At 45.4% G+C, this 23,676-nt stretch overlaps 1 protein-coding gene across 2 annotated transcripts; it reads right to left on the reverse strand.

Annotated features, from left to right (window-relative positions):
- Positions 1-255: 255 nt before the first annotated feature.
- Positions 256-23,375, reverse strand: NOL9 (nucleolar protein 9). 2 transcript variants are annotated; one of them, XM_072731143.1, is made up of 12 exons: positions 23,006-23,375; positions 21,822-22,041; positions 21,333-21,460; positions 17,647-17,782; positions 17,430-17,523; positions 16,808-16,905; positions 10,662-10,823; positions 10,174-10,471; positions 9,264-9,375; positions 5,302-5,479; positions 3,893-4,026; positions 256-3,301 (listed from the first exon to the last, which is right to left on the reverse strand). In XM_072731143.1, the coding sequence occupies exons 1-12, from the start codon at positions 23,360-23,362 to the stop codon at positions 3,152-3,154; spliced, it is 2,067 nt and encodes a 688-aa protein (XP_072587244.1). In that variant the 5' UTR covers positions 23,363-23,375; the 3' UTR covers positions 256-3,151. The 2 variants fall into 2 exon arrangements, with proteins under 2 accessions (XP_072587244.1, XP_072587243.1); XM_072731142.1 differs by having other exon boundaries at positions 17,430-17,526.
- Positions 23,376-23,676: the final 301 nt, after the last annotated feature.

Raw genomic sequence — 23,676 nt, forward strand, 5'->3', positions numbered from 1 at the left:
CTGTGTGTGTGTGTGCGCACATGCGCACTCTCCCTCTCTCTCTCAAAATAGTTATCTTTAAAAAATATATTGAAATGGAAAAGGGTACAAGCATCTGCTGGGGTTTCCTGTCATCCCTGCTCCAGCACCCAGATTCCACCTTCCAATGCTTTATTTTCACCAAAGTTTTTTTTTGCCATGATTTCTCCTAAATTTAAGTAATTTCCCGGAAAAAGATGATCTATCTACACATGTAACATAAATCACACAATTAACTTCATGTTCTCAAAAAATATTTAATGACACAGAAATTCCCTTGTTAAATGAAAAGAGCTGGATTAAAAAACTACACATAAGGCGGGACACCAATTTTATAAGACACACACATACAACTTAGAAAAACACCAGACAAGACTGCATCATGACACTGAGTGATTGCCCATGTGGTGGTGGGTCTTAAAGTTGTTTTTTACATGAGTGAACCGTTCATACAATTTTAAAAGCAGTAAGTGAGGGTTTATGGAACTGCCAGGATCGGGTACTAATGGGAGACCCAGAACCTACTCCTCAGGTTGGCTGGAGAGACGACAGCACACTTGGCTGGAAAAATGCTTTGAGGGTAACCCTGCCCAGAGGCCAGACAAGGAAGAGGGATGTAGGTTTAAACATTTAGTTTCTTCTTCGACCCAGTGTAACTGTGAGGAATAGTCTTGGTCCCTGCTTTCTCAAAGCTTACAATTCAACAAGAGACAGGGTACTGCTCCACCACATACAGACGAGCCTCACTTCCTCCCCACAGGCACTGACGAATGGCCACCATCCTGCCTTACAGATGACAACAGGCTGAATATCTCCCGCAAAGATACACGGCTGGCCAACTCCCAGCTCACAGAGCAAAGCCTGCTGCCTCCGCCACTCAACTGCCACATCCAAACCTGAAGGATAAAACTACCAAATAGACACGGGACCCAGATCCCAGGTCTGGCAGGGAAGCAGCCCCCTGTCCCAGGGTCCCAGCCCAGGCCCCCTATCCCTACCCCGGGCCTCTTCCAGAGTGATATCTCAAACATTCATGGCACCTGAAGGACCAGCTCAACGATCCTTCTCCCCTTTCTCTTGTTCCAGGCCATGCTGAGGGGCCACCACTTCCTGTCCCCAGGCCCAACTGGCCCTTGATTACAAATGACCACCATCCAAGAATCTTGCTATTTATCTTCACATCTGTCTTTCCTATAAAGGAATCTCTTCTAAAGAACTGGCTTTAAAGAACCACAAAATCAGCAACTAGGGGTTTCAAGTTCTAAGTCATGTTATTTCTTTTTCTTAAAAAATGCACATACTGCTTTGGAAATCACACACACACAAATGTCTGAGTTTTTGTTAAGAATACCTCAAGTGTAGAACTTACCACCATATTCTGAACCAAAGGACTGTAGAAATGACAAAAAGCCCAAACTACTGACATTGACAATCACAGGGACAGACATCCAGGGTGGATGGCACCACTGTGGGTGTGAGCAGGCCCACGGAGCTGGCTACACACCTGAGTCTCCAGGATGTCTGAGCCCTCCAAGGAGTCTCAGGCAGGCTCCCTGGCAGGCTCTGGGGCCACGGGACCCAGGGCCGGCAGCTCCCTCTAGTGGCAATGCCTACTTTCTCCTGAAGAGCAGCAGGCGGTAAGGGAAAAGCCAAGCCTTTGTTTCCTGGAGTGCAGGTGCCAGGGCACCAACTGTCATTCCTCCTGAGACCTGCTGCCCAGGACCCATAGTGAGCATCACTGTGAAGACACAAGGAACTAGGGAGGGAGGCAAAATGCTGGTAATGGCAGATTGTCTGTCAAAGTTCTTGGCAAGACCAAGACAGAAAGCACGCACAAGGTAAACTTAGATATAAGTAAGACCCAATGAAGTCAGGCCCTAAACTGTCTCCAGAGAATCAAAACCACCCCTGGAGGGTGGCACAGTTCCAGGGAGAGCATGTAAGGGTGGAGGGGCCACCGTAAGAATCAGGACAACAACCAACGGTTTAAACGAACATAGATGTTAAAACCCACATCCAAATAACCGGCCTTCCACATCATCTGTAGAAAGCTGAACCCACAAGACCAGTTTGAAAAGCTACCTCAGTAAGACTTTCACAGACTGAAATGCACAAATGATGTGATCTAATTAGATACCCTTGTTTACCAAAACCACTTCCAACCTAGAGGATCAAGAATTGCGACAATCAGGGAGAAGACGAAGAATGGATTTCCACCACCTTCCCAGAAGCCATCGGGAGAATGGCTTCATCATCCCGTCTCCCCTGGAGGAAGCACTGGATGGAGCAGAGTTGTCCTTATGTGCAAGATCCGGTCCAGCCACCAAAGACGAGATGTAGCTCTCCACGAGCTGCTCGGCCAGTCCTTCTTCCAAACAGCCTGGTGTCCAGCTCTGCCACACTATGTCTTCAATCCCCAATGAGAAGTCAATTAGGACACAGCTAGTTTTAAAGAGACCACAGCAAAGGTTTCCTAAATTTGAGAGCAATATTTTCCAGCATAAAGTCATAGATGAAAAAACCCAAAACACGAAGGGCTCTTGAGTCCAAAGTTTTTATCTAATTAAACCTTGATTACACCAAACAAACCAAATGTGATCCTTTCACACCAGACCAAGTGAATGAAAAAGAGTGTGGACCGGAGATGAGCACAACCACGGGCGGACCCTGCTGCTGGGACCTCCTTCCCATTTGCCATTGCTGGGCAAGGACCGGGGAGCCCCCGCACCAGTCTGCTTGTGACCCCGCTGGCCAAGCCTCCCTTCCTCTTTGGTAGATTCTTAAGGACCCAGTTTCCCTATTTTTATCCAGATTCCAACCACCAGGTGTTTGAAGAGCTTTGTGAGGAATCAACTGTGTTCTCTGCTTTAATGGTGTACAAACGTCCCCCTGCTGCTTTAACCCTTTGGAAAAGAAAAGAGTCAGTATGAAGAACCATACAGAACACCAGGGCAAAACTCTAGGTCACGTAGCTTTTAAGAGTTAAATTTACTCTAGATCCACGAGGTACATGGGAAACGCTGTTGGCTACTTCAGGGCACCATTCCCCATCCTCGCCATCAGCCTGATGTCAGGCTGCAGACAAAGTCCAGTTTTCAGGTAAAAGCTCCTTCCCTTACTAATAACGTCAGTGTCATTTTATTCTTCGATAGAGTTTAGGTTTGGGGTGTACTTTCTCTTCACATGTCTCCTCAGTTTCTCTTGCTCCAATTTTCTCTGATGCTCCCGGAAGTTTAAAATTGTAATCTGTGGTGATGTAAGGTATTGTCCCTTCGAGCCCACGCTGAAACAGAAACATGAAGAGAATGAATGGAAATACCCCAAACCTGCCAATTGGACTTGGTGGCATTTCCTTTCTTCCCCAGAAAATATTGTGAAAAGTGAAAGTCTGTGTAAGGTCCCCACACTCCTAAGACCTCTGGTCCCCCTTCTCACAGAGGGTCGGTCCACTTTCTACAACTAGCCCGTAACAAAGGTGACTGCCACCTTTCTGAATAATTCAAGTCCACAAACACATCAACCAGCACGAGAGTAAGAGGGAGTGGGTGCGTTTCTCCCTTAAACAAGTTAAGGCTAGCAACTGAGATGTGAGGAACATCCAGCATCTCCGCCAAGGACTCCCCATGACTTTGTCATGGGTATCCCCAGGAAGGAGTAATCCTGGGGAGACCACCTCTGTTCTCTCCTCCCATAACCTACTTCTGGGATAAGGGCTTTACCATGGGGCTCCTGACTACCAATGATGGGAATTCATGGCCTTGGGCCTCTCAGGCCACTCTGATACTTCATTTGCCTTGTTGGGCCTCTCCACAATAACGTGTCCCTGTGACTCTCTCTGGCTACCTCGAGGGCTTTCCCGGGGAGCGGCACTCACCTGGCTCTTGAAAACACATTGTGGAATGGAAATGGCTCCAACCAGCAGACAATTCACATTTCTTAGCTCTTCCGGGGGCACAGGAGTAAGGATATGGTAAAGCCTCTTCTCCATGTCGATCCCTCTACAAATTCCTTGAAGACACATAAAACACACGCAAATAATCCTTTCTGGAAGATGTTATACCTCCCTAACACTAAGAATTATAGAACACCTTTTAAAATAAGAGTTTCAAAAAAAAAAAAAAAAAAAGAGTTTCAACTGTGTTTTGCTCTGAAAATATGAAGTCCTTGGTCAAGAGTCATCAAATACCTCCATCTCTTAGAACCTTCCATTTTCAGCCATGAACAACCAAAGTGATCTACATGCAAAAGTCCTAGACTGTCTTAGGTAAGGCACACTCAGGCCAGGAAGAAAAGACACTGTGCAGAACACAGAGACAACTCAATCTTTCCATTATCAATTCCTTCTTTATGTCTGTACCAGGTTACAATTTCTATGGAAACACTTTTTAGAAGTAGTCTCATGTAACTCAGAAACACGTATTTTACTATGTAAAGGTTTTGCTAATTTTGGGTTACATAGGTCCAGCACTTTTCCAGAATCATACCAACATTTATTGGCTTCCATGAGCCAGGGGGACAGGCAAAGGAGGAAGGGCCCGAAGCACTGCCAGGCCAATGGTGCTGGGCCTGAGTGATGGGAAGTACCAGGACGTGACATAGTCACAATGTCCTCAGATCACCCGACTACGCAAACTCCAGCAGAGAAGCAGTGGCTCAGACTGGCAGAGTAAGACAAGATGAGATTGGAGGAATCAGACATATTTTACAAACGAGCTAGCAAACCTGCTAATGGGTTAGATATGTCAAATAAAGGGAAGGGGGTACCAAGGTGGACCCAGGGGTCTGCTGCAAACACCAGAGTGAATCTTCCAAGGACTCTTCAGGCCTGGAACAGGAGATGGTGAGGGTGGGAGCAGATCTGGGGAGAAAATCAGGACACCAGTCATGGACCTAAGTCTCAGATGCCAGTGAGATATCCAAGTGGAGAAGTGTGCTGGTAACATGGGCTTAGAGCTCAGACACAGTTGTGCTACCGAGATCCTGTGGGAAGTCAGCCTAAAGATGGATCTAGGGGCCAGCAGGTGAACAGATGGCCTAGGGAAAACATGTCAAGTGACAGGAAGGCCATGACTAGGCCCTTAGGAATCCTAGATTTAGAGTTGGCAGGAGAAGCAGAGAAAATGCTACTTCCTTCCTGCCCACCAGCCCCCAGGCCCACTGTCTAGAAGTCAGAGACACTCCGACCACTCCAGCCAAGAGATAGCTACACGGTCAACAAGACCAACCATATATGGTTGGAGATCAATTTCAGTAGGTATATAGACATGTTTTACTCTCACTCACCAAACCCCAAACAATCACAGATTGGAGTCTGGGCAAGTAGGATGGGTCCATTTGCGTATCCTCTGACATCATCCAGGATCTTGCAAAGACCAACCCAGCTGGCATTCACAGCGTATAATATATGAGTAGGAGCGACATCAGCGTGAATAATCCGGAGTGCAACTGCATTGAAAGGGACCTGGAAAATAAATTTGCATCTCCCTCTAGTAATTCTATTTGAGACTTTTTTTTTAAAAAAAAGATTGTATTTTTTATTCATGAGAGACAGAGACAGAGAGACAGAGACATAGGCAGAGGGAAGAGAAGCAGGCTCCATGCAAGGAGCCCGGTGCAGGACTCGATCCTGGGACTCTGGGATCATGCCCTGAGCCAAAGGCAGACGCTCAACCACTGAGACCCCCCAGGCGTCCCTGAAAGGCTACCTTTATTTTTTTTCTTTTTTTTTTTTTTTAATTTTTATTTATTTATGATAGTCACAGAGAGAGAGAGAAAGAGAGAGAGAGAGAGAGGCAGAGACACAGGCAGAGGGAGAAGCAGGCTCCATGCACCGGGAGCCCGACGTGGGATTCGATCCCGGGTCTCCAGGATCGCGCCCTGGGCCAAAGGCAGGCGCCAAACCGCTGCGCCACCCAGGGATCCCGAAAGGCTACCTTTAATGTTTAAAAGTTGACTAGGCAGCCATCTAAAGCAATTTTGGCCAAACTGTCCACCAAAAAGTACCTAAACAGAACAGAAATGCTAACAAATACTGGTCAGTGTTTCACTACTTTAATAGAGAGAACCTAAGAAATTCATACTAAGTTCTTTGCCAGCCAACAATTGCTAAAAATCCAAACTGATGCCTGGAATTTTCTTTTTTCTTTTCTTCTTTCTTCCTTTCCTTTTTCTTTTTTTCCCTTCCTTCCTCCCTCCCTTCTTTTTTTAAAAATATTTTACTTATTTATTCATTAGAGACACACAAAGAGACAGACAGAGACAGAGGCAGGGGAAGAAGCAGGCTCCACACAGGGAACCTGATGTGGGACTCAATCCTGAGACTCCAGGATCACAACCTAAGCAAAAGGCAGACACTTAACCACTGAGCCACCCAGGCATCCCGACACCTGGAATTTTCTAAAGACACACAGAAGACACAAGTCTGAAGACACCCTAAATGCATTAAAGTCGAGGGGGACTGTGAAAACCCCAGTTGCTGAGAGGTCTTCTAATGTCAGAAAGCAAACCTCCATTCAGTGAGAAAGAGCCTCCATCTATTCTCTATACAACATACTGAGTTAAGAAAAATGGACCAAACTCCAGAAGCACAAGATAAATACTGTGGAGGCCTGAACAACACGGGAGTTAGAGGCACTGACCCCCATCCCATGCAGTTGAAAATCAACAAATAACTTCTGACCCCCATCCTAAACTTAACTACTAAGAGCCTCCAGTTGATTAGAAACCCTCCAGATAACAAACAGATGACTAACACACACTCTGTATATTGGACGTATTACACATTGTATTCTCACAATAAAGGATGCTGGAGGAAAGAAAACGTTATTAAGAAAATCACAAGGAGTGCTCACTTCAGCAGCACATATACTAAGAAAATCACAAGGAAGAGTACATTTTACAACACGGGAATGACTCTATTTATCAAAAAAAGCCTCTGCGGGATCCCTGGGTGGCGCAGCGGTTTGGAGCCTGCCTTTGGCCCAGGGCGTGATCCTGGAGACCCAGGATCGAATCCCACGTCGGGCTCCCGGTGCATGGAGCCTGCTTCTCCCTCTGCCTGTGTCTCTGCCTCTCTCTCTCTCTGTGTGACTATCATAAATAAAAATAAAAATAAAAAAAAAAGCTTCCGCATATAAGTGGACCCATGCAGTTCAATCCGGTGTTGCTTAAAGGTCAACTATAACTGCCTTTAACATGTAACTCTTCACGTAATTTCCAATTTGTAAAGTAGAAAAGTATTTTGTTATATTGCTTAGATTCCAAAAACAAACTTGAAATAGCAAAAGACAGATAAAATTACTGGTAGATAAGCTTCAAGTTTCATTATAGAGCATCTCTAATTGAGTAAAAGACCCCACTGACCAAAACTTTAATTAACTGCTAGAGATTCTCCAGGGGAGATGAGCTCATCATCAGACCTGGGAGACATGTCCTTGTCGGCCAGGCCTAGAGCTCCTGCCTGAGGAGTGCCCCGCTGAGGTGTGACCTGAGTCCAGTGCCTCGACCTGCCTACAGTGCCCAGCTCCTAAGCTGTAAAAAGGGAATGAAAGAGCCTCTCCCTCACTGGGCTGCTGTGAAGGCTCCTTGCTGAGCAGGGAGCTGTGTCCAGGTCAAGTGCACAGCACACACTGAGTGCTTAGTATGGACAGCAGATGGTAAACACTCTGGGCTCTGGTCCCAGGTCAAACTTTTACTAGGCACCTTGGGCAAGCTGACTTAGCATCCCTGACCTCAGTTCTAGCATCTGTAAAATGGGGTAATAACAAAGACATTCTGAGCAAAGAAGTTAACACAGGTTTAAGACAGAACAGAGGGTAAGGATTTAGGAAATGCCATCTATTGCTATTTTAATCTTTTATCATCTGGCATTCTAATATCATGGTAGTTTCTTTCCAAAATAATTCTAAGGAGCAATAATAATAATAATAATAATAATAATAATAATAATAATAATAATAATTCTAAGGAGCTTGGATTCCAAGATGCAAATATTCCAGTGCTAGAATCCACCTTTTTTTTTTTTTTTAAAGATTTTATTAAAAAAAAAAAAAAAAAAAAAAAAGATTTTATTATTTTTTTTAGATTTTATTTATCTGGGGCTCCTGGGTGGCTCAATCGGTGAAGCATCTACCTTTTGCTCCAGGTCATGATCTCAGGGTCCTGGAATCGAGCCCTGCATCGGACTCCCTGCTCAGCAAGGAATCTGCTTCTCCCTCTCCCTCTGCCCCTCCCCTGCTCATGCACAAGTACACACATGCATGCTCTTTTTTTTTTTTTTTTTTTAATTTTTATTTATTTATGATAGTCACAGAGAGAGAGAGAGGCAGAGACACAGGCAGAGGGAGAAGCAGGCTCCATGCACCGGGAGCCCGACATGGGATTCGATCCCGGGTCTCCAGGATCACGCCCTGAGCCAAAGGCAGGCGCCAAACCGCTGCGCCACCCAGGGATCCCCTGCATGCTCTTTTTAAAGATTTTATTTGACAGAGTGAGAGACCACAAGCAGAGGGAGCGGCAGGCAGAGGGATAGGGAGAAGCAGGCTCCCCGCTCAGCAGGGAGCCTGACACAAGACCCTGAGGTCATGACCTGAGCCAAAGGCAGACACTTAACCGATTGAGCCACCCAGGAGACCCTAGAATCCACTTTTGACAGTATGAAATGCTTTCAAGAACGGTCTCTGGGAGGTGCCTGCGTGGCTCAGTTGGTTAAGTGTCTGATTCTTGATCTCAGCTCAGGTCATGATCTCAGGGTGGTGAGTTCAAGGCTGGCACTGGGCTCCGCACTGGGCTCCACAATGGGCATGGAGCCTACATGTAAAAAAATAATAATAAAATAAAGAAAAAAAAAAAGAGTAGTCTCCAGATGCCAGGAGCCACTATGAACACTCAGTGAACTCAGAACCATCCTGTGAGGTCGGGCACAGCCTCTGTTCTCCAAGTTAAGACACGGTCTTACACGCTGCTAAAAAGTGGAAGCACTAGAGCTGGACTGCCCAAGGCCACCTCTAGAATCAGACAGAACATTCCTAACCAGCACAGAAAGTAGTCGTGGCCAACACAGGACAGCAGCTAGCTACGGGCACAAGCTCTCCTGTCTATGAGCTGAGGCAGTTACGGGCCCTAAACCACAGGGTGATTCTGAGGAAAGAGGAGTGAAGCGCTGTAAGGTGGCCAGAAGAGCCCAGGAAGCTGCTCGAGTGCTCGTTAAGTCAACAGAGACAATTCCCCATACGAGTTCGGGTTACCTGATAGGGTGTCAGACCATGTAAAGGACAAAGTGGTCGTGGCACTGGGGGCTGCAGCTGGCCAAGGTAACCTAGTACCGCCAAATCACGGAGAACTTTGTTATGTGACTCTCTGAAAAGTAAATTAGAATAAAGTAAGTAGAGATTTAACATTAGGAGCCCAATTCCCGCTCGGAAACAGAGTCCGTTAGTCATTACACAGGTTATATGTAGAAAGAACACATCCCTACTTCAACATCTGTAGACCCTGCCTTTCTATAAACCCACTGGAAAAACATGATACATAAAGACTCCCCTTCAGTAAAAGCTCTTGGCAACCAGAGCTGAAGGCCACCTCTGGATATGGGTCTTCCTTAATTTATGATGGGGTTCCGTCCTCACACACCCACAAAAAAGTGAAAATATCTGAAGCTGGAAATGCCTTTAAGACACCTTGCCCACTTGAAATGTGCTTAGGATGCTCACATTAGCCTCCAGCTGGGCAGAATCACCTAACACAGAGCCCATGTTGGAGGGGTACAGAATGGTTGCTGTGTCTATTGCTCACCCTCATGGCTGACTGGGAGCTGAGGGTCACTGTCACCGCCCAGCATCAGGACAGAGTGTCGTATAGCATTCTGATTTCCCAGGAAAAGAACAAAATTCAAAGTACAGTGTCTACTGCATATATATTGCTTTAATACCATCATAAAGTTGAAAAATTCAAAATCATTCCATCTTAGGACGGGGCTGTCTCTGTTTCCATTGGGACAGTAACAGCTCAGAAAATAACAGATTCTCCTTCACGAACACAGGGCTGTGAGGAAAATTTGAAAACTTGTGGAAGACTTATTCCTTTTAAGGAACTGAGGGCAGAAGGCCTTGTTAAACTGCAGAGAACCTCATTCTCCAGCCATGACAGTTTCATTACCTATTTCTTGGAGTTTTTCTAAATGTAAAGTCTGACTGGACGCGTATCAGTTTATGTCCAGTGAACACAACTGGACTCTCCTTTTCTTCGTCAGCAAATTCCAAATTCTCCGTAAACTCTGCCAGTTGGAAACCTCTGTTTCTGACTCTGGACTTGCTCTTTGTGTACAGGCCATCCATGTCATCCACATAGTCAGGGGTGAGGTTTGGCATGTATCTGCTCCGGCCAGAACTGAACTGAACAACATGGCTGGGAGACAGCAACCGGATGAGATCAATGAGAAGCAAAAGTCCTTTGTCTGTGAAGAAGAGGACACAGCAGTTGTGGTGCTAAAATGCAGTGACACATGCCTATGAGAAAATAGCACAGCTACTTGGAGACAAAGAATCAAAAAGAGTCTCCTAAAAATGGCTCAGCATTACTGCCTGAAGCGAAAAGTTTACTCATGCTGCCCCTCCTTTCTGCCAGATGTGCCTCCACAGGCTTACCTGACACCCAGCCCATCGTGTTGACGATAAGAGGGGACTCTCTCTTGTAGGAGCTGAATACATACTTTATTATCTCAATATAATTTTCATAGTTGTTTTTACAAGAAGGTTTCCCGTAATATACCATTTTCTGGGGTGTCCTCTGGTGGGTGAAAGGTGGTCCTAGGAAGATAAAGGTAAGAGTTTGAATCTGTGACTATTTAAAAGGAGGTGAGGGTTTTGCTTCAGCCATTTTCAGCAACAAAGATCCTTAAAGAAATCAAAGACCATCCTACCAGACCATCCCACCACTAGGAACAGCTGCATCCCATTTTCAGAAATCTAAGCTTTCCTGGTGCCTGGGTGGCTCAGTTGGTTGAGTGTCTATCTGGCTTAGGCTCAGGTCATGATCTCAGGGTCCTGGGATCTAGCCCTGCGTTGGGCTCCCTGTTCAGGAGGGAGCCTGCTTTTCCATCTACCTCTGACGCTCTCCCCACTTGTGTGTGTGTGCTGTCTCTCCTCTCTCAAATAAATAAAATTAAATTTAAAAATCTGAGCTTTGGGATCCCTGGATGGCTCAGCGGTTTGGCGCCTGCCTTTGGCCCAGGGCACGATCCTGGAGTCCCGGGATCAAGTCCCGCATCAGGCTCCCAGCATGGAGCCTGCTTCTCCCTCTGCCTGTGTCTCTGCCTCTCCCTCTATCATAAATAAATAGGTAAATAAGTAAATAAATAAAAATAAAAATCTGAGCTTTCAGCTTAATACAAAGACACGTTATTTTTACTCTATTTTAATAAAGTTAATCTCAATTATGTCCTTATATGGCCATTCACTCAACAAACATTTACTGAGCACCTACAACACTGAGCATTGTTGTAGGTACTTATGATACATCTGTGAACAAAACAAACCTCCCCATCCTTGCAGGCATGACGTTTTAATGAAAGGACAAATAAGAACAACAGCAATGATGTGCTGGAATATAGCACTTACTATGACCCATGTATTTCACATGGAGTCTCTAATGTTCATAAGAACCCTACAAAGTAGGTAGTATTACTATCCCCATTTGTACAGAGGACGTAGATTAATTTGACCAAGGTCTCACAGTGAGTAGATACCAGCCAGGCTTGAACCTCAGGTAGCCCAGATCCAGAGTAGACACTCCTAATCGCAGCATGGATCCATCAAGCCTGAGACAACTCCCCTCTCTGGTTGGGATCCAGAACCACTCAGCAGGCTGGTGACCAGAACCACATGGCAACACAGTCAGCAGGGTGAGAGCCTGGTTTCTGTGGTTGAGGCAAGGCCACCGGAGCCAAGGCTTGCAAGGTGCCCGCCAAAGGTGAATATAGGGATTGGGGCAGCCCACAACTGAGGAATTGGCCTGCACAGCAGACAGACTGAACAAATACAAAGGAACTGAGTAAATACATAAATACATGGAGAATAATCATAGCCAGGGTTCTCATCATCAGAGATGAAACTTATAAATATGGAATGGGGAATGTGGAAGGGGAAAGCTAACTAGAATAAACCTGGGGTGAAAGACTGGAATTGGAATGATGGCAGTAAACTCATGGCTCTTAATAAATACGGAACGTACAAAGAGAAAAAGAGGTAGTGTATATACACATATGTGTGTGTACATACATACACACGTATATGCATGTGTGGGTTTAAAAAAGCATATGTTTCCTAGCTCTTCCACTGAGGGGACCTACAAGCAGTGACACCTTGAAGAAATAACACACCTAGTTACAGTCAGAGTGGAAAACACTTATCTTAACCAAATGAGCAGAGTTAACCTCTCTGGTAATAGGGCAAACCAATAGCTTGTTGATGTGATGCAGAGAATACAGCATCACATCTCAGCCAAACCACAGGGACATTCGACAAATGTATTCTTCCAAACTGCCAAGGTCATAAAAGAAAAGCTGAAGGGACTGCTCCAGACTGAAGACTAAAAATTTGCAAATACACACGGAGCTCAGGCAGGTGGCTGGATGGACGAGGGAACAGCAGCATAGCCGTATCACTACCTTGACTCAGTGGCAGCATGATGATTACATAATAGAGTGTCCTTGTTTGGGGAAACACCCACTGAAATATTAAGGGGTGAAAGAGGAAAAGAAAAATAAATGGACTATAGAAAATGTAAAGGAAAACAATGAAACCACCTGGAGAGCAAAGTCTAAACAATTAGTTTTGATAAAACTAAAAACAATATGAATGCCCTACTTATTGTCAAAAAGTCTGTTAAATCCACAATACATCCAGCAACCGAATCTATCATGTTTCTTTTAAAAGTCAACTAAACAGGGGCGCGTGGGTGGCTCAGTTGGTTAAGCTTCTGCCTTCAGCTCAGATCCTGAATTCAGGGTCTTGGGATTGAGTCCCACAGCAGGCTTCCTGCTCAGCAGGAAGCCTGCTTCTCCCTCTCCTTCTGCCTGGTGCCCCAACTACTTGTGCTCTCTCTCTCTCTCTCTCACATAAATGAATAAAATCTTTAAAAGTCAACTAAACAAAAATCACACAATTATCTTGACACAGAAAAAACACCTAACAAGGTCCAAAAGCCTTTCATGATACAACATTTCACACACCAGGGAGAGAAGCCCACTTCTTTAGCGTGACAAAGGCGAACAACAGAAAATCCACCACTGGCGGTGCACTTCTGCTGAAGTGCATTCCCTCTAGGATGAGGAAGGAGAAAGGGATGTTTCCCTCTATTCAGCACTGCACTGGAGGTCCCAGTCAGAGAGAGCTAGGAGACAAGAAAAAGTAATTAAAGGCATCCAGACCGGACAGGACGAGGTGAAACTACTTTTATTCACAGATGATGATCTTTTATATAAAAATTCTTAAAACATCCACAAAAGACCTACTGGAACTAATATAGGAATTCAGCAAATTTGCAGGGTACATGGTCAACGCACAAAAATCAGATGTTCCTATATACCAATAGTGAACTGGAAAAGGAAATTAGGAAAGCAATTGCATTCATGGTAATAGCTCAAAGAATTCAATCTTCAGGAATGAATCCAACCAAGTAAAAGACTTGTATATGAAAACCACAAAACATTGCTGAAAGAAATTTATGAAGACTTAAGAAACTGGAAAGAGGGCACCTGGGTGACTCAGTGGTTGAGTGTCTGCCTTTGGCTCAGGTTGTGATCTTGGGAGTCCTGGGACTGGGTCCCGCATGAAGCTCCCCTATAGGGAGCCTGCTTCCCCCTCTGCCTATGTCTCTGCCTCTCTCTGCGTCTCTCATAAATAAACAAATAGAAACTTAAAAAAAAAAAAAAAAGAATAAAAAACTGGAAAGATATCCTGTGTTCACATATAGGAAGATTTATCATTATTGAGATGTGTCACCTAAGGTGATCTACACATTCAATCAATGCAATCCCTACCAAAATTCAACGGCCTTTTCACAGAAATGGAAAAGCTGATCCTCAAATTCATACAGGATTGCAAGGGTACTACCAAACAGCCAAAAACAATCTTGAAAAAGAATGAAGTTGGAGGACTCCTATTCCTCCACTGCCATGGAACTGGCATAGATAGACACATAGGCCAATGGAATGAAACAGAGAGCCCAGAAATAAGCCCTCATATGTATGGTCAAATACTTCACCACAAGATAAAGTATCAAATATTTTACCACAAGGGTGCCAAGACCATTAAATGGGGGAGGGACAGTCTTCAACAAATAAGAAACTGGACACCCACAATGAAAAGAATGATGTTGGATGTTGTCCTTATATCATATACAAAAATTAATTCAAGGGACGCCTGGATGGCTCAGCAGTTGAGCGTCTGCCTTGGGCCCAGGGCATGATCCTGCAGTCCCAGGACTGAGTCCCACATCGGGTTCCCTGCATGGAGCTTCCTTCTCACTCTGCCTATGTCTCTGCCTCTCTCTCTCTCTCTCTCTCGGTCTCTCATGAATATATAAATAAAATCTTAAAAAAAAATTAATTCAGAATGGACCAAAGACAAATATAAAAGCTAAACCTTACAAAACTCCAACAACAGGGGATCCCTGGGTGGCTCAGCGGTTTGGCGCCTGCCTTTGGCCCAGGGCGCGATCCTGGAGTCCCGGGATTGAGTCCTGCATCGGGCTCCCGGCATGGAGCCTGCTTCTCCCTCCTCCTGTGTCTCTGCCTCTCTCTCTCTCTCTCTCTCTCTCTCTATCATAAATAAATAAATAAATCTTAAAAAAAAAAAAAAAACAACATTAGAGAAAATCTTTATGACATTGGACTTAGCAACGACATTGTGGACATGACACCAAGAGAGTATCAACAAAAGAAAAATTAATGTGGATTTCATAAAAATTAAGAACTTTTATTGTGGGAATCTCTGGGTGGCTCAGCGGTTTAACGCCTGCCTTCAGCCCAGGGTGTGATCCTGGGGTCCTGGGACTGAGTCCCGCATCAGGCTCCTTGCATGGAACCTGCTTCTCCCTCTGCCTGTGTCTCTGCCTGTGTGTGTGTGTGTCTCTCTCTCTAATGAATAAATAAAATCTTAAAAAAAAAAAAAAAAGATAATTAAAAAAAAAAACTTTTATTGTATTGAAGGACACAGTCAAGAAAATGGAAAGAAAATGTTGAGGATGGGAGAAAATGTTTGCAAATCATTTATCTGACAAGAGATTAACATCTATAGAACATATAGAAAGAACTCCTAAAACTCAGTAATAGCGCAATTCAAAAATGGGCAAAGAACTTGAACAGACATTTCTCCAAAGATCTAAAAAGGCCAAAAAGCACAGGAACAGAAGCTCATCAGGGAAATGCAAATCAAAACCACACTGAGTTACCACCGCACACCCAACAGGATGGCTATAATCAAGATGACAAGATGAGGAGAAAGGAGAGCCCTGTGCATTGCCAATGGGGATGCAAAATGCATCCGCTGTGAAAAACAGGCTGACAGTTAAACATGGCATTACCATATGACCCAGCAATTCCACTCCTAGTGTATATCTCAAAGAACTAAAAGCAGGGACCAGCCCAGATATCTGTATGCTGATGTTCACAGCAGCACTACTCCCAATAGCCAGAAAGTGGAAATAATCCAACTGTCCATCAGCAGCTGAATGTATAAACAAAATGTGATACATGTATATAATGGACTGATACCCACAAAAAGGAAATTAATCTTGATTATCTGCTACAATATGGACATTATCTTAAACCATTATGCTTGGGGGAGGGGTGAAACAGGTGATGGGGATGAAGGAGCACACTTGTGAGGAGTACAAGGTGATACAAGGAAGTGTTGGATCACCATATTGTACACCTAAAACTAATAAAACACTGTGTTAATCAACTGGATTAAAATAAAAACACTTAAAAAAATAAAAAGAAAAAAATTATGCTTAGTGAGAAAAAACAAACACAAGACAAATATTATTTTCACTTATATGAAGGACCTGGAACAGGCAAATTGACAGGCAGAGTAGAAGAGAGGTTCCCAGGAGCTGGAAGGCGAGCAGGAGGAACAAGTGTTCTTTAACGGGGACAGCGGTTTAGTTTGGGAGGAAGAAAGCTTTGGATATGGACAGTGGTGATGGGCATGTAACACCTCGAACGCACGTAATGTCACTGCATTGGACACATATCAATGGTTAAAACATTAAATATCACCTTGTACATATCTTACTATTAAAAAAAACATTAACATGGGACTTTGGTTTGGATTCTGAACCAGAAAAAGTACATCAGTAAGATAACTGATGAAAAAAAAAAAAAGTAAGATAACTGAATGCATTTTGAGTAAAATCCATAGATTAGCTAACAGTATTGTGTCAACATCACTTCATCATCATACAGGTTCATAGAAGAGGGAATACCGTAAGAAGGTGTGTTTCTAATTTACACAAAACTAAATGGCTATCAGTTCTGCTTACCATAATGGAACTTGGTCTGGGGATGTTCACTCCCATTTTGTTTTTTCTAATTTTTATTGATTTTTACCTTAATTTTTTTACATAGGCTCCATGCCCAATGTGGGGTTTGAACTCATGACCCTGAGACCAAGAGCTGTGTGCTCCACTGACTGAGCCAGTCAGGTGCTCCTTATAGTTTCTGAATTTTTTGTATCATTATATTTGAGTTTTATGAAACCAAGACATGAAAGAAATGTATAATACATACCTAAAATCGGTTCTGTAATATTAAGTAAAGAAATGCATCCTGGAGGCGTAAATTCTGTCTGTCCCAGATCACATTCCAAGTAGTCAATGCAGGAAATACTAAAATATTGAAAAAAATAAAGAAAATCTCAACTAACTTTAATTTTGTCAAAAAATAAATCAGATATTACAGACTTCATGCAATACATAGGCATAATCCACCCTATGCAGTCTTTTAGGTAGAATGATCCAAAGACAGCCATCAATATAAAAAAAATGTTGAAAGAAAATGTGATGCAGGTGTGGTCATGGTGTCCATTCACAGTGTGGATACAACTTCGTCTTTCCTAATACCTGATCTTTAAAATGCCATAGAATTGCTCCCTACTCTGAACCTCTGGGTATGGACAAACAGACCAGGTGATTCCTGCACATTAATTGATAAGCACAATCAGGACACCCCGAGAGGCCGCTGTGCCACACTACGAGAAACACAGCCTAACAGAGAATGCAGCTTTGCACAGACTTGTAGATAATCTGTATTTAGAAGTCAAATGCATTCCCGTCTAGTTTCTTAAATCAAAAATCCTATCTCATTACCCAAATCTAATAATACATCTAAACAAAAATAAAAACACTTTTACCTATTTAATAACTGGTTAATGAGGTATCTATTAAATGTTGACTTTCCAACATCCTGAGAGCCACAAACCAGAATGACAGGGCAGCCGTCTACTTCTTCTGGAAACAAAACAAACATTGATGCCTCAAATTAGCCACCTTCTTTAGGGCTCTACACGTACATTGTAATCTTAAGGCCCTGGGGGATGAACACTCCCTTTATCACCACATATCACTCACCACAGGACACGGTAACCAACTCCTCCAAGGCCGACAACACACTCTCAGTCAAACGAAGGCCATTTTTCTTCTTCTCCCTTTTAATGCCAACAGATCTCAGGGCCAAATGTTCAGAGTTAATCTGGAATGTTGGACTCTGAAATTAACAATTTAAAAATGCTTTAAGAAAACGTGAAAACAAGTGCACAGTCTTCCTCTGGTGCTAAATTAGTAAACTTCAAATAGTTGTGCGAGCTATGAAAGATAAATCTGAGTCCCCCTCTTACCCCTGCAGCCATCCCTTCAAGGAGTCTCATCAGCTATTCTATAGTAGTCTGTACCTGTCCTGGCTGACACTTCCTTTCAAGCTGCCATCACCTCTGTAGGAGACCCCACAGGAAAGGAAAATGTGCAAATTCAATTCAACAAAAGACCACTGCTGTTGAACAGGTTGGTGATACAGAACAAAATCAGGACAGCATCCTTAGACATAAAGTAAAAAGACAACCAACAGAGCTGAAAGAATGTGGAAAACAGGCCCACTAAGTCCACTGGCGCTCCAGCAGAAGTACCAGGAAACCACCGACACGACCCAAGGAATGGAGGAGCAGGCCCTCGCTGGAGCCTCAGAGGAAACAAGGCCTCCGTAGTGAAGACAATCAAGGCAGAGACCCATCCGTGATCATATACTCATGCAATTCATCAATCCCAGGATAAAGACATCATAGAAGAATCAGTGTGGTGTGTGACTTCCTAACAGCAACACTGGATTCTAGAATACAGTGGCACAGGTCTCCAGGGAAAACTCTATACTGTGTTCAACTATCAATCATGGATGTCAAAATAAGAATATCTTATGTACCTTAAAATCAGATCATATAAAGTTCACTATCTGCCTTGTATGAAAAAATAACCCTAGGATGTACTGACATACAGTGGGGGAGGGAAGTTACAGCATAGGAAGAGGAGGAGCATAAGGAATATAACAGTGGTGATGAAATCCCAGAAAACAAATAAATAGAGTTAAAATGAATGAAAACAAGGGAGCCTGGGTAGCTCAGTCAGTTAAACGTCTGCCTTTGGCTCAAGTCATGATCCCAGAATCCTGGGATCAAGCCCTGCATCAGGCTCCCTGTTCTGCGGGCAGTGTGCTTCTCTCTCTCCCTCTGCCTCTCCCCTGGCTTGTGCTTGCTCTCTCAAAGTAGTAAATAAAATCTTAAAAAAATAAATGAATGAAAACAGATTATCAAGGTACTTAGAATCTTCCCTTGCAAGAAGCAAAGGCTTGGTAACACAAGGTTCCCATTTCCTTTTCCATGGCCCTCATCCAGCTACTGAGTCTGCACTAGATTAAACGGAGGTCATCACAAAAGTCCACTGACTGTCCTGTGCTCATTGTATGGCCTCTCCTCTCACTTCTAACCTCTGACACCTCCCACTGAGCTATGGCCCTGATCTATTTCCCGGAGGGTATGAGACCATCAAAAGAGAACTTCTGGGACACCTGGGTGGCTCAGTGATTAAGCACCTGCCTTTGGCTCAGGGCATGATCCTGGGGTCCCAGGATCGAGTCCCATGTTGGGCTCCCTGCATGCAGCCTGCCTCTCTCTCTGCCTATGTCTCTGCCTTTCTCTCTGTGTATCTCTCATGAATAAATAAATAAAAATATTTTTTAAAGTAAAAAAAAAAAGAGAGAGAGAGAGAGAGAGAACTTCCGCGTGGGCCAGCTACTCCAGGTGAACTGCCACTGCTCTCAAGGCTGATTCCTCCCTACAGACACCAGAGCCAGAAGCTCCCCTTCTGCAGCCTCATTTCCACCATTACCTCCCTCCCTGCACTGAATCATTCCTACCTGCTGTGTTCAAACATGCACTGTTTTTTTTTTTCATGCATCTTAACAAAAAACAAAACTCTGACCACACTTCTCCAATCACAAAAGCAAAATTCCTTCCCTTAAACCCTAGAATTCCTCCTCCCTAGGCTCTTGACCCTAATCCGGTCAGGCTATCCCAAAGCAGTCTACTGCGACTGCGCTTGTCCAGATCAGACTCCTACCTCCCAGGCTCCATTCTTGGGACCCACCTACCAACAGCAGCAAGTGACACAACTGTTCACTTCCAGCTCCTCTGAAGACTTTCTGATCACACTCACCTGGTTTTTCTCTAACATCAGTGACTCCTCTGATGTCTCTGACATCAGAGACAGTCTCTGCTGCTCCCTCATCCAGACCTCTTCTTGGGAGTGCCAAAAGCTTCAGACTTTGAACTCCCTTGTTTCTCTGTATCAACTCCCTTGGTGTTATTATCCCATCTCATGGCTTGTGTGCCATTCTGCTGAAAGCTCCCAATTCCAGACTCATATATTCAACTGTCCACCTGACATCTCCAATGGAATGTCTAACAGGCATCTCAAGGTTATCTAAATCTGCTCCTCCTGCAGTATCCCCATCTCAATAACTGTAAGCATCCAAAAGCATGTTATTCCTTGGTTTTTCCTCATACCTCGAATCCAGTCAGCCTGATAATCCTACAGATTAGGCTCAATTTCCGGCTCACGGGAGATAATTATAGCAACAGAACACAACTTAAAGAAATTAATAACATGCGGATGCCTGGGTGGCTCAGTGGTTGAGCGCCTGCCTTTGGCTCAGGGCATGATCCCAGGGTCCTGGGATCGAGTTCCGCATCAAGCTCCCTGCAGGGAGCCTGCTTCTCTCTGCCTATGTCTGCCTCTCTCCGTGTGTCTTTCATGAATAAATAAAATCCTAAAAAAAAAATTAATAACATGGTCAGCAAAAATTTGGAGTTGAGAAAGAAATGGGAGAAAGTATAAGCTCACTGAAGTATGCTCATAGAGAAAATTTATACCGTCTCAAGTTAATAAATCAGAATAAAAATGTAACCATTTAAAAAAAATTCCAAAAGGCAGAGCACCTGGCTGGCTCAGTCAGCAGTGCACGCAACTCTTAATCTTCGGGTCATGAGTTCAAGCCCCACGTTGAGGGGTAGATTGTACTTAAAGTTAAAAAAAAATCTTTTGGGGGGGCGCCTGGGGGTCTCAGCTGCTTAAGTGTCTGCCTTCAGCTCAGGTCATGATCCAGGGTCCTGAGATCGAACCCCAAGTTGCTCTACATAGGGCTTCCTGCTCAGCAGGGAGCCTGCTTCTCCCCCTTCCTCCCTCCCCCACTCATGCATGCTTGCTCTCTCAAATAAATAAAATCTAAAAAAAAAAAAAAAAAAAAAAAAAAAAACCTGGACAAAACATAAATTAAAAATTCCAAAAGGCATTTAACCACCTACAATATGAAAGGATGAAAGGGGGAATACAACGAACGAGGATGGGATCCCTCAGTGCTTCAGCGGTTTAGTGCTTGCCTTCAGGCTAGGGCGTGATCCTGGAGTCCTGGGATCTAGGCCCACATTGGGCTCCCTGCATGGAGCCCGCTTCTCCCTCTGCCTGTGTCTCTGCCTCTCTCTCTCTCTCTCTGTATGTCTTTGGTGAATAAATAAATAAAATCTTTTAAAAATAAAAAAACTAATGAGGAAAGGGAGATAGCATTTTCTATGCTATTTTGCAGTGCACACATGTGACACCGTGCACAACCCACAACACAACAAACTGATCTTCCAAGGGAGCTCCTACAGTCATCTGACATGACTGTTCTGGTGAAAGTAATTAGCAAAACTCTGAATGAAAACTGGCTCTACCTCTTGTACGAAAACGTAAGATAAACCTGGATGGCTGACTAAGAAGTTCACAGTGGAGGTTTTCAGTTGTTCTAGCATCACAATGGAACACAGAGGAGAAAAGTTCTTCATCAACCAGCATCTGTCATCTGTAAAGAGAAAAGTAACTCCATGAAATTCTACATCATTTAGGACTACCTTCTCAGCTGAACAGTCTACTTTTTGAGAGCAGGACTTACGTTTGAAAACTTTCTTCAGGAAACCATATCACATACTAGGAACACACCTGGATGGAGAAATCAATCCAGGTTTGCTTTTGCTATACGCTAGGTATGTGGCCCTGAGCAATTTTTCTCATTTGTAAAATGGTGAAAACAAATTTGAATCACAGGACCGTCATGAGGGTTTAAATAGACACAAAAAACCGCAATGTCTAGGCAATAGGAATATCTAAAAATATCAGCCTTATTATAGTACACTTTCAGTAAATTATCCAGCTATTTTCCTTACCCCGACTAAGGTGAGATCTGAGCAAAGTTCGGGCTTCTCTTTTCATCTCCTTCTTGCTTTTCTCAGGCATGGAATAATGAACTGCACTGATAGCCAAGCGAGAGTGGGTGTAGGCAGAGAAGACCTCTTGGGCTGGCTGGCCTTGGCTAATGGTAAAACCAAACACCTGCACCTGGCCATAGAGGCAAGTCACACGGCAGATCCCGCTAAAAGTAAAACCCTAGCAAAGAAAGAAAAAAGAAGATATAACATTACAAATTCTGTTACAAGTTTTCTGAACTTTCTTCTACTTCTTTTAAGATAAACTCTATGCCCAATTTCAGACTGGAAGTGACAACGTGAGATCAAGAGTAGCATGCTCCACCCACTGAGCCAGCCAGGCACCCCCCCCCTCTTCTTTTTTAAGTTTTCTAAATTCTTTTTTTTTTTATTTTTTTATTATTTATGATAGTCACACACAGAGAGAGAGAGGCAGAGACACAGGCAGAGGGAGAAGCAGGCTCCATGCACCGGGAGCCCGACGTGGGACTCCATCCCGGGTCTCCAGGATCGCGCCCTGGGCCAAAGGCAGGCGCCAAACCGCTGCGCCACCCAGGGATCCCAAGTTTTCTAAATTCTTAATTGCTTTTCACATATCAAAGCGGGGGGGGGGGGGGTTCCAAGTCACAATACATTGTACTAGGTGACCATCAGGTACTTACTACCTTTAACTTACTTTCCTCTGCCAGGACAGACACAGGAAGGACAGGGGGTCCCCTGAACTGGGCTCCGCTGTCCTCACGACCCCCACCTGTACCAAGGCCCACAGCCAGCCAAGTTTCTCCCATTCCTGGGTTCTCACTTTGCTCCCGCCCTGGAGGAAGGAGAGCAGAGGCCCCGCCACCGGGCCTGGCCTTCAGCATCAGTTCTGCCGTTGCTGTACACCTTGGGCGAGTTGCCTACGCTACACCTCAGCGTCCTCGCCCGTGAACATTCAGGAAATAAAGGCAAGGACCCCAGAGGGCTGAGCGTGTTCAGAGGGTTCGCGGACCTCCTGGCAGGCCTAAGCACCCCGCAGCCACGTCGCTCGCAGCGCAGGGCCCCACGGGAGGTCCCGGCGTGCCCGCTCCGCACCGCCGGCGGCCGGAGCACCTGCGGACCGGCAGGGTCTTCCCAGGGGCTGCGGCTCCTCCGGCGCGACCCACCTGCTCCAGCGGCAGCAGCAGCAGCGCGCGGCCCGGGCCGGCCGGCCGCACGGGGGGGATGGGGAGGGTGGCGGGGCCGGTCGCGGCGGGGGGCGCGGCCGGGGCGGGGCGGGGGGCCTCGGGCTTGGGCCTTCGGGCCACCGCGCGCGGCACCGGGCAGCCGCTCTCCCGCCAGTCCGCGCCGGCCGCCTCGGCCTGCAGCAGCCGCCGCCGCAGGCGCCTCCGGCCGCACCAACGCAACGTCCCGAGCCGGCGGCGGGGCCGGCGGCTGAGGACGAGCGGCGTCCGAGCCTTGCGGGCCCGCAGCCACGTGGAGCGCAAGGGACCCCGCTTGGGCAGCACCTGCGAGTCCGCCATGCTGGCCCCGGCGCCTGCCGCACGAGAATCTCGCGAGATCCAGTCGCTCCGCTCCGCGGCGGTCCGGCGGCTGCAAGAAGGGGCCTGGGAGCCGCGTGCGCCCTCTGCCGGCCGCCCCGGCAACGCACCTGGCCTCCGCCGGCCCCTCGGAGGCTCCCGCCGGCCCGGGGGCTTGAGAGGCAGCGGCCTTGGCCACACCCGGCCGGCCGTCCCTTCGAGGGCCCCATTTACATTATGCAAAAGCCCCACCCGGGCCAGATACCCCACCGTGAGTCCTGGGCCACCTCTCCGGAAATCCACTTGGAATTTTTTTT

The sequence above is a fragment of the Vulpes vulpes genome, chromosome 12 (assembly GCF_048418805.1).
Source record: "Vulpes vulpes isolate BD-2025 chromosome 12, VulVul3, whole genome shotgun sequence".
Classification (NCBI taxonomy): domain Eukaryota; kingdom Metazoa; phylum Chordata; class Mammalia; order Carnivora; family Canidae; genus Vulpes; species Vulpes vulpes.

Coding starts and splice junctions, on each gene's coding strand:
- NOL9 (XM_072731142.1), bottom strand. CDS start 23,362: ATGGCGGACTCGCAGGTGCTGCCCAAGCGGGGTCCCTTGCGCTCCACG. Junction 10,824..16,807: donor TATTACAGAACCGATTTTAG/GTATGTATTATA, acceptor TTATCTTCCTAG/GACCACCTTTCACCCACCAG. Junction 3,302..3,892: donor AATGTGTTTTCAAGAGCCAG/GTGAGTGCCGCT, acceptor TTTCTGTTTCAG/CGTGGGCTCGAAGGGACAAT.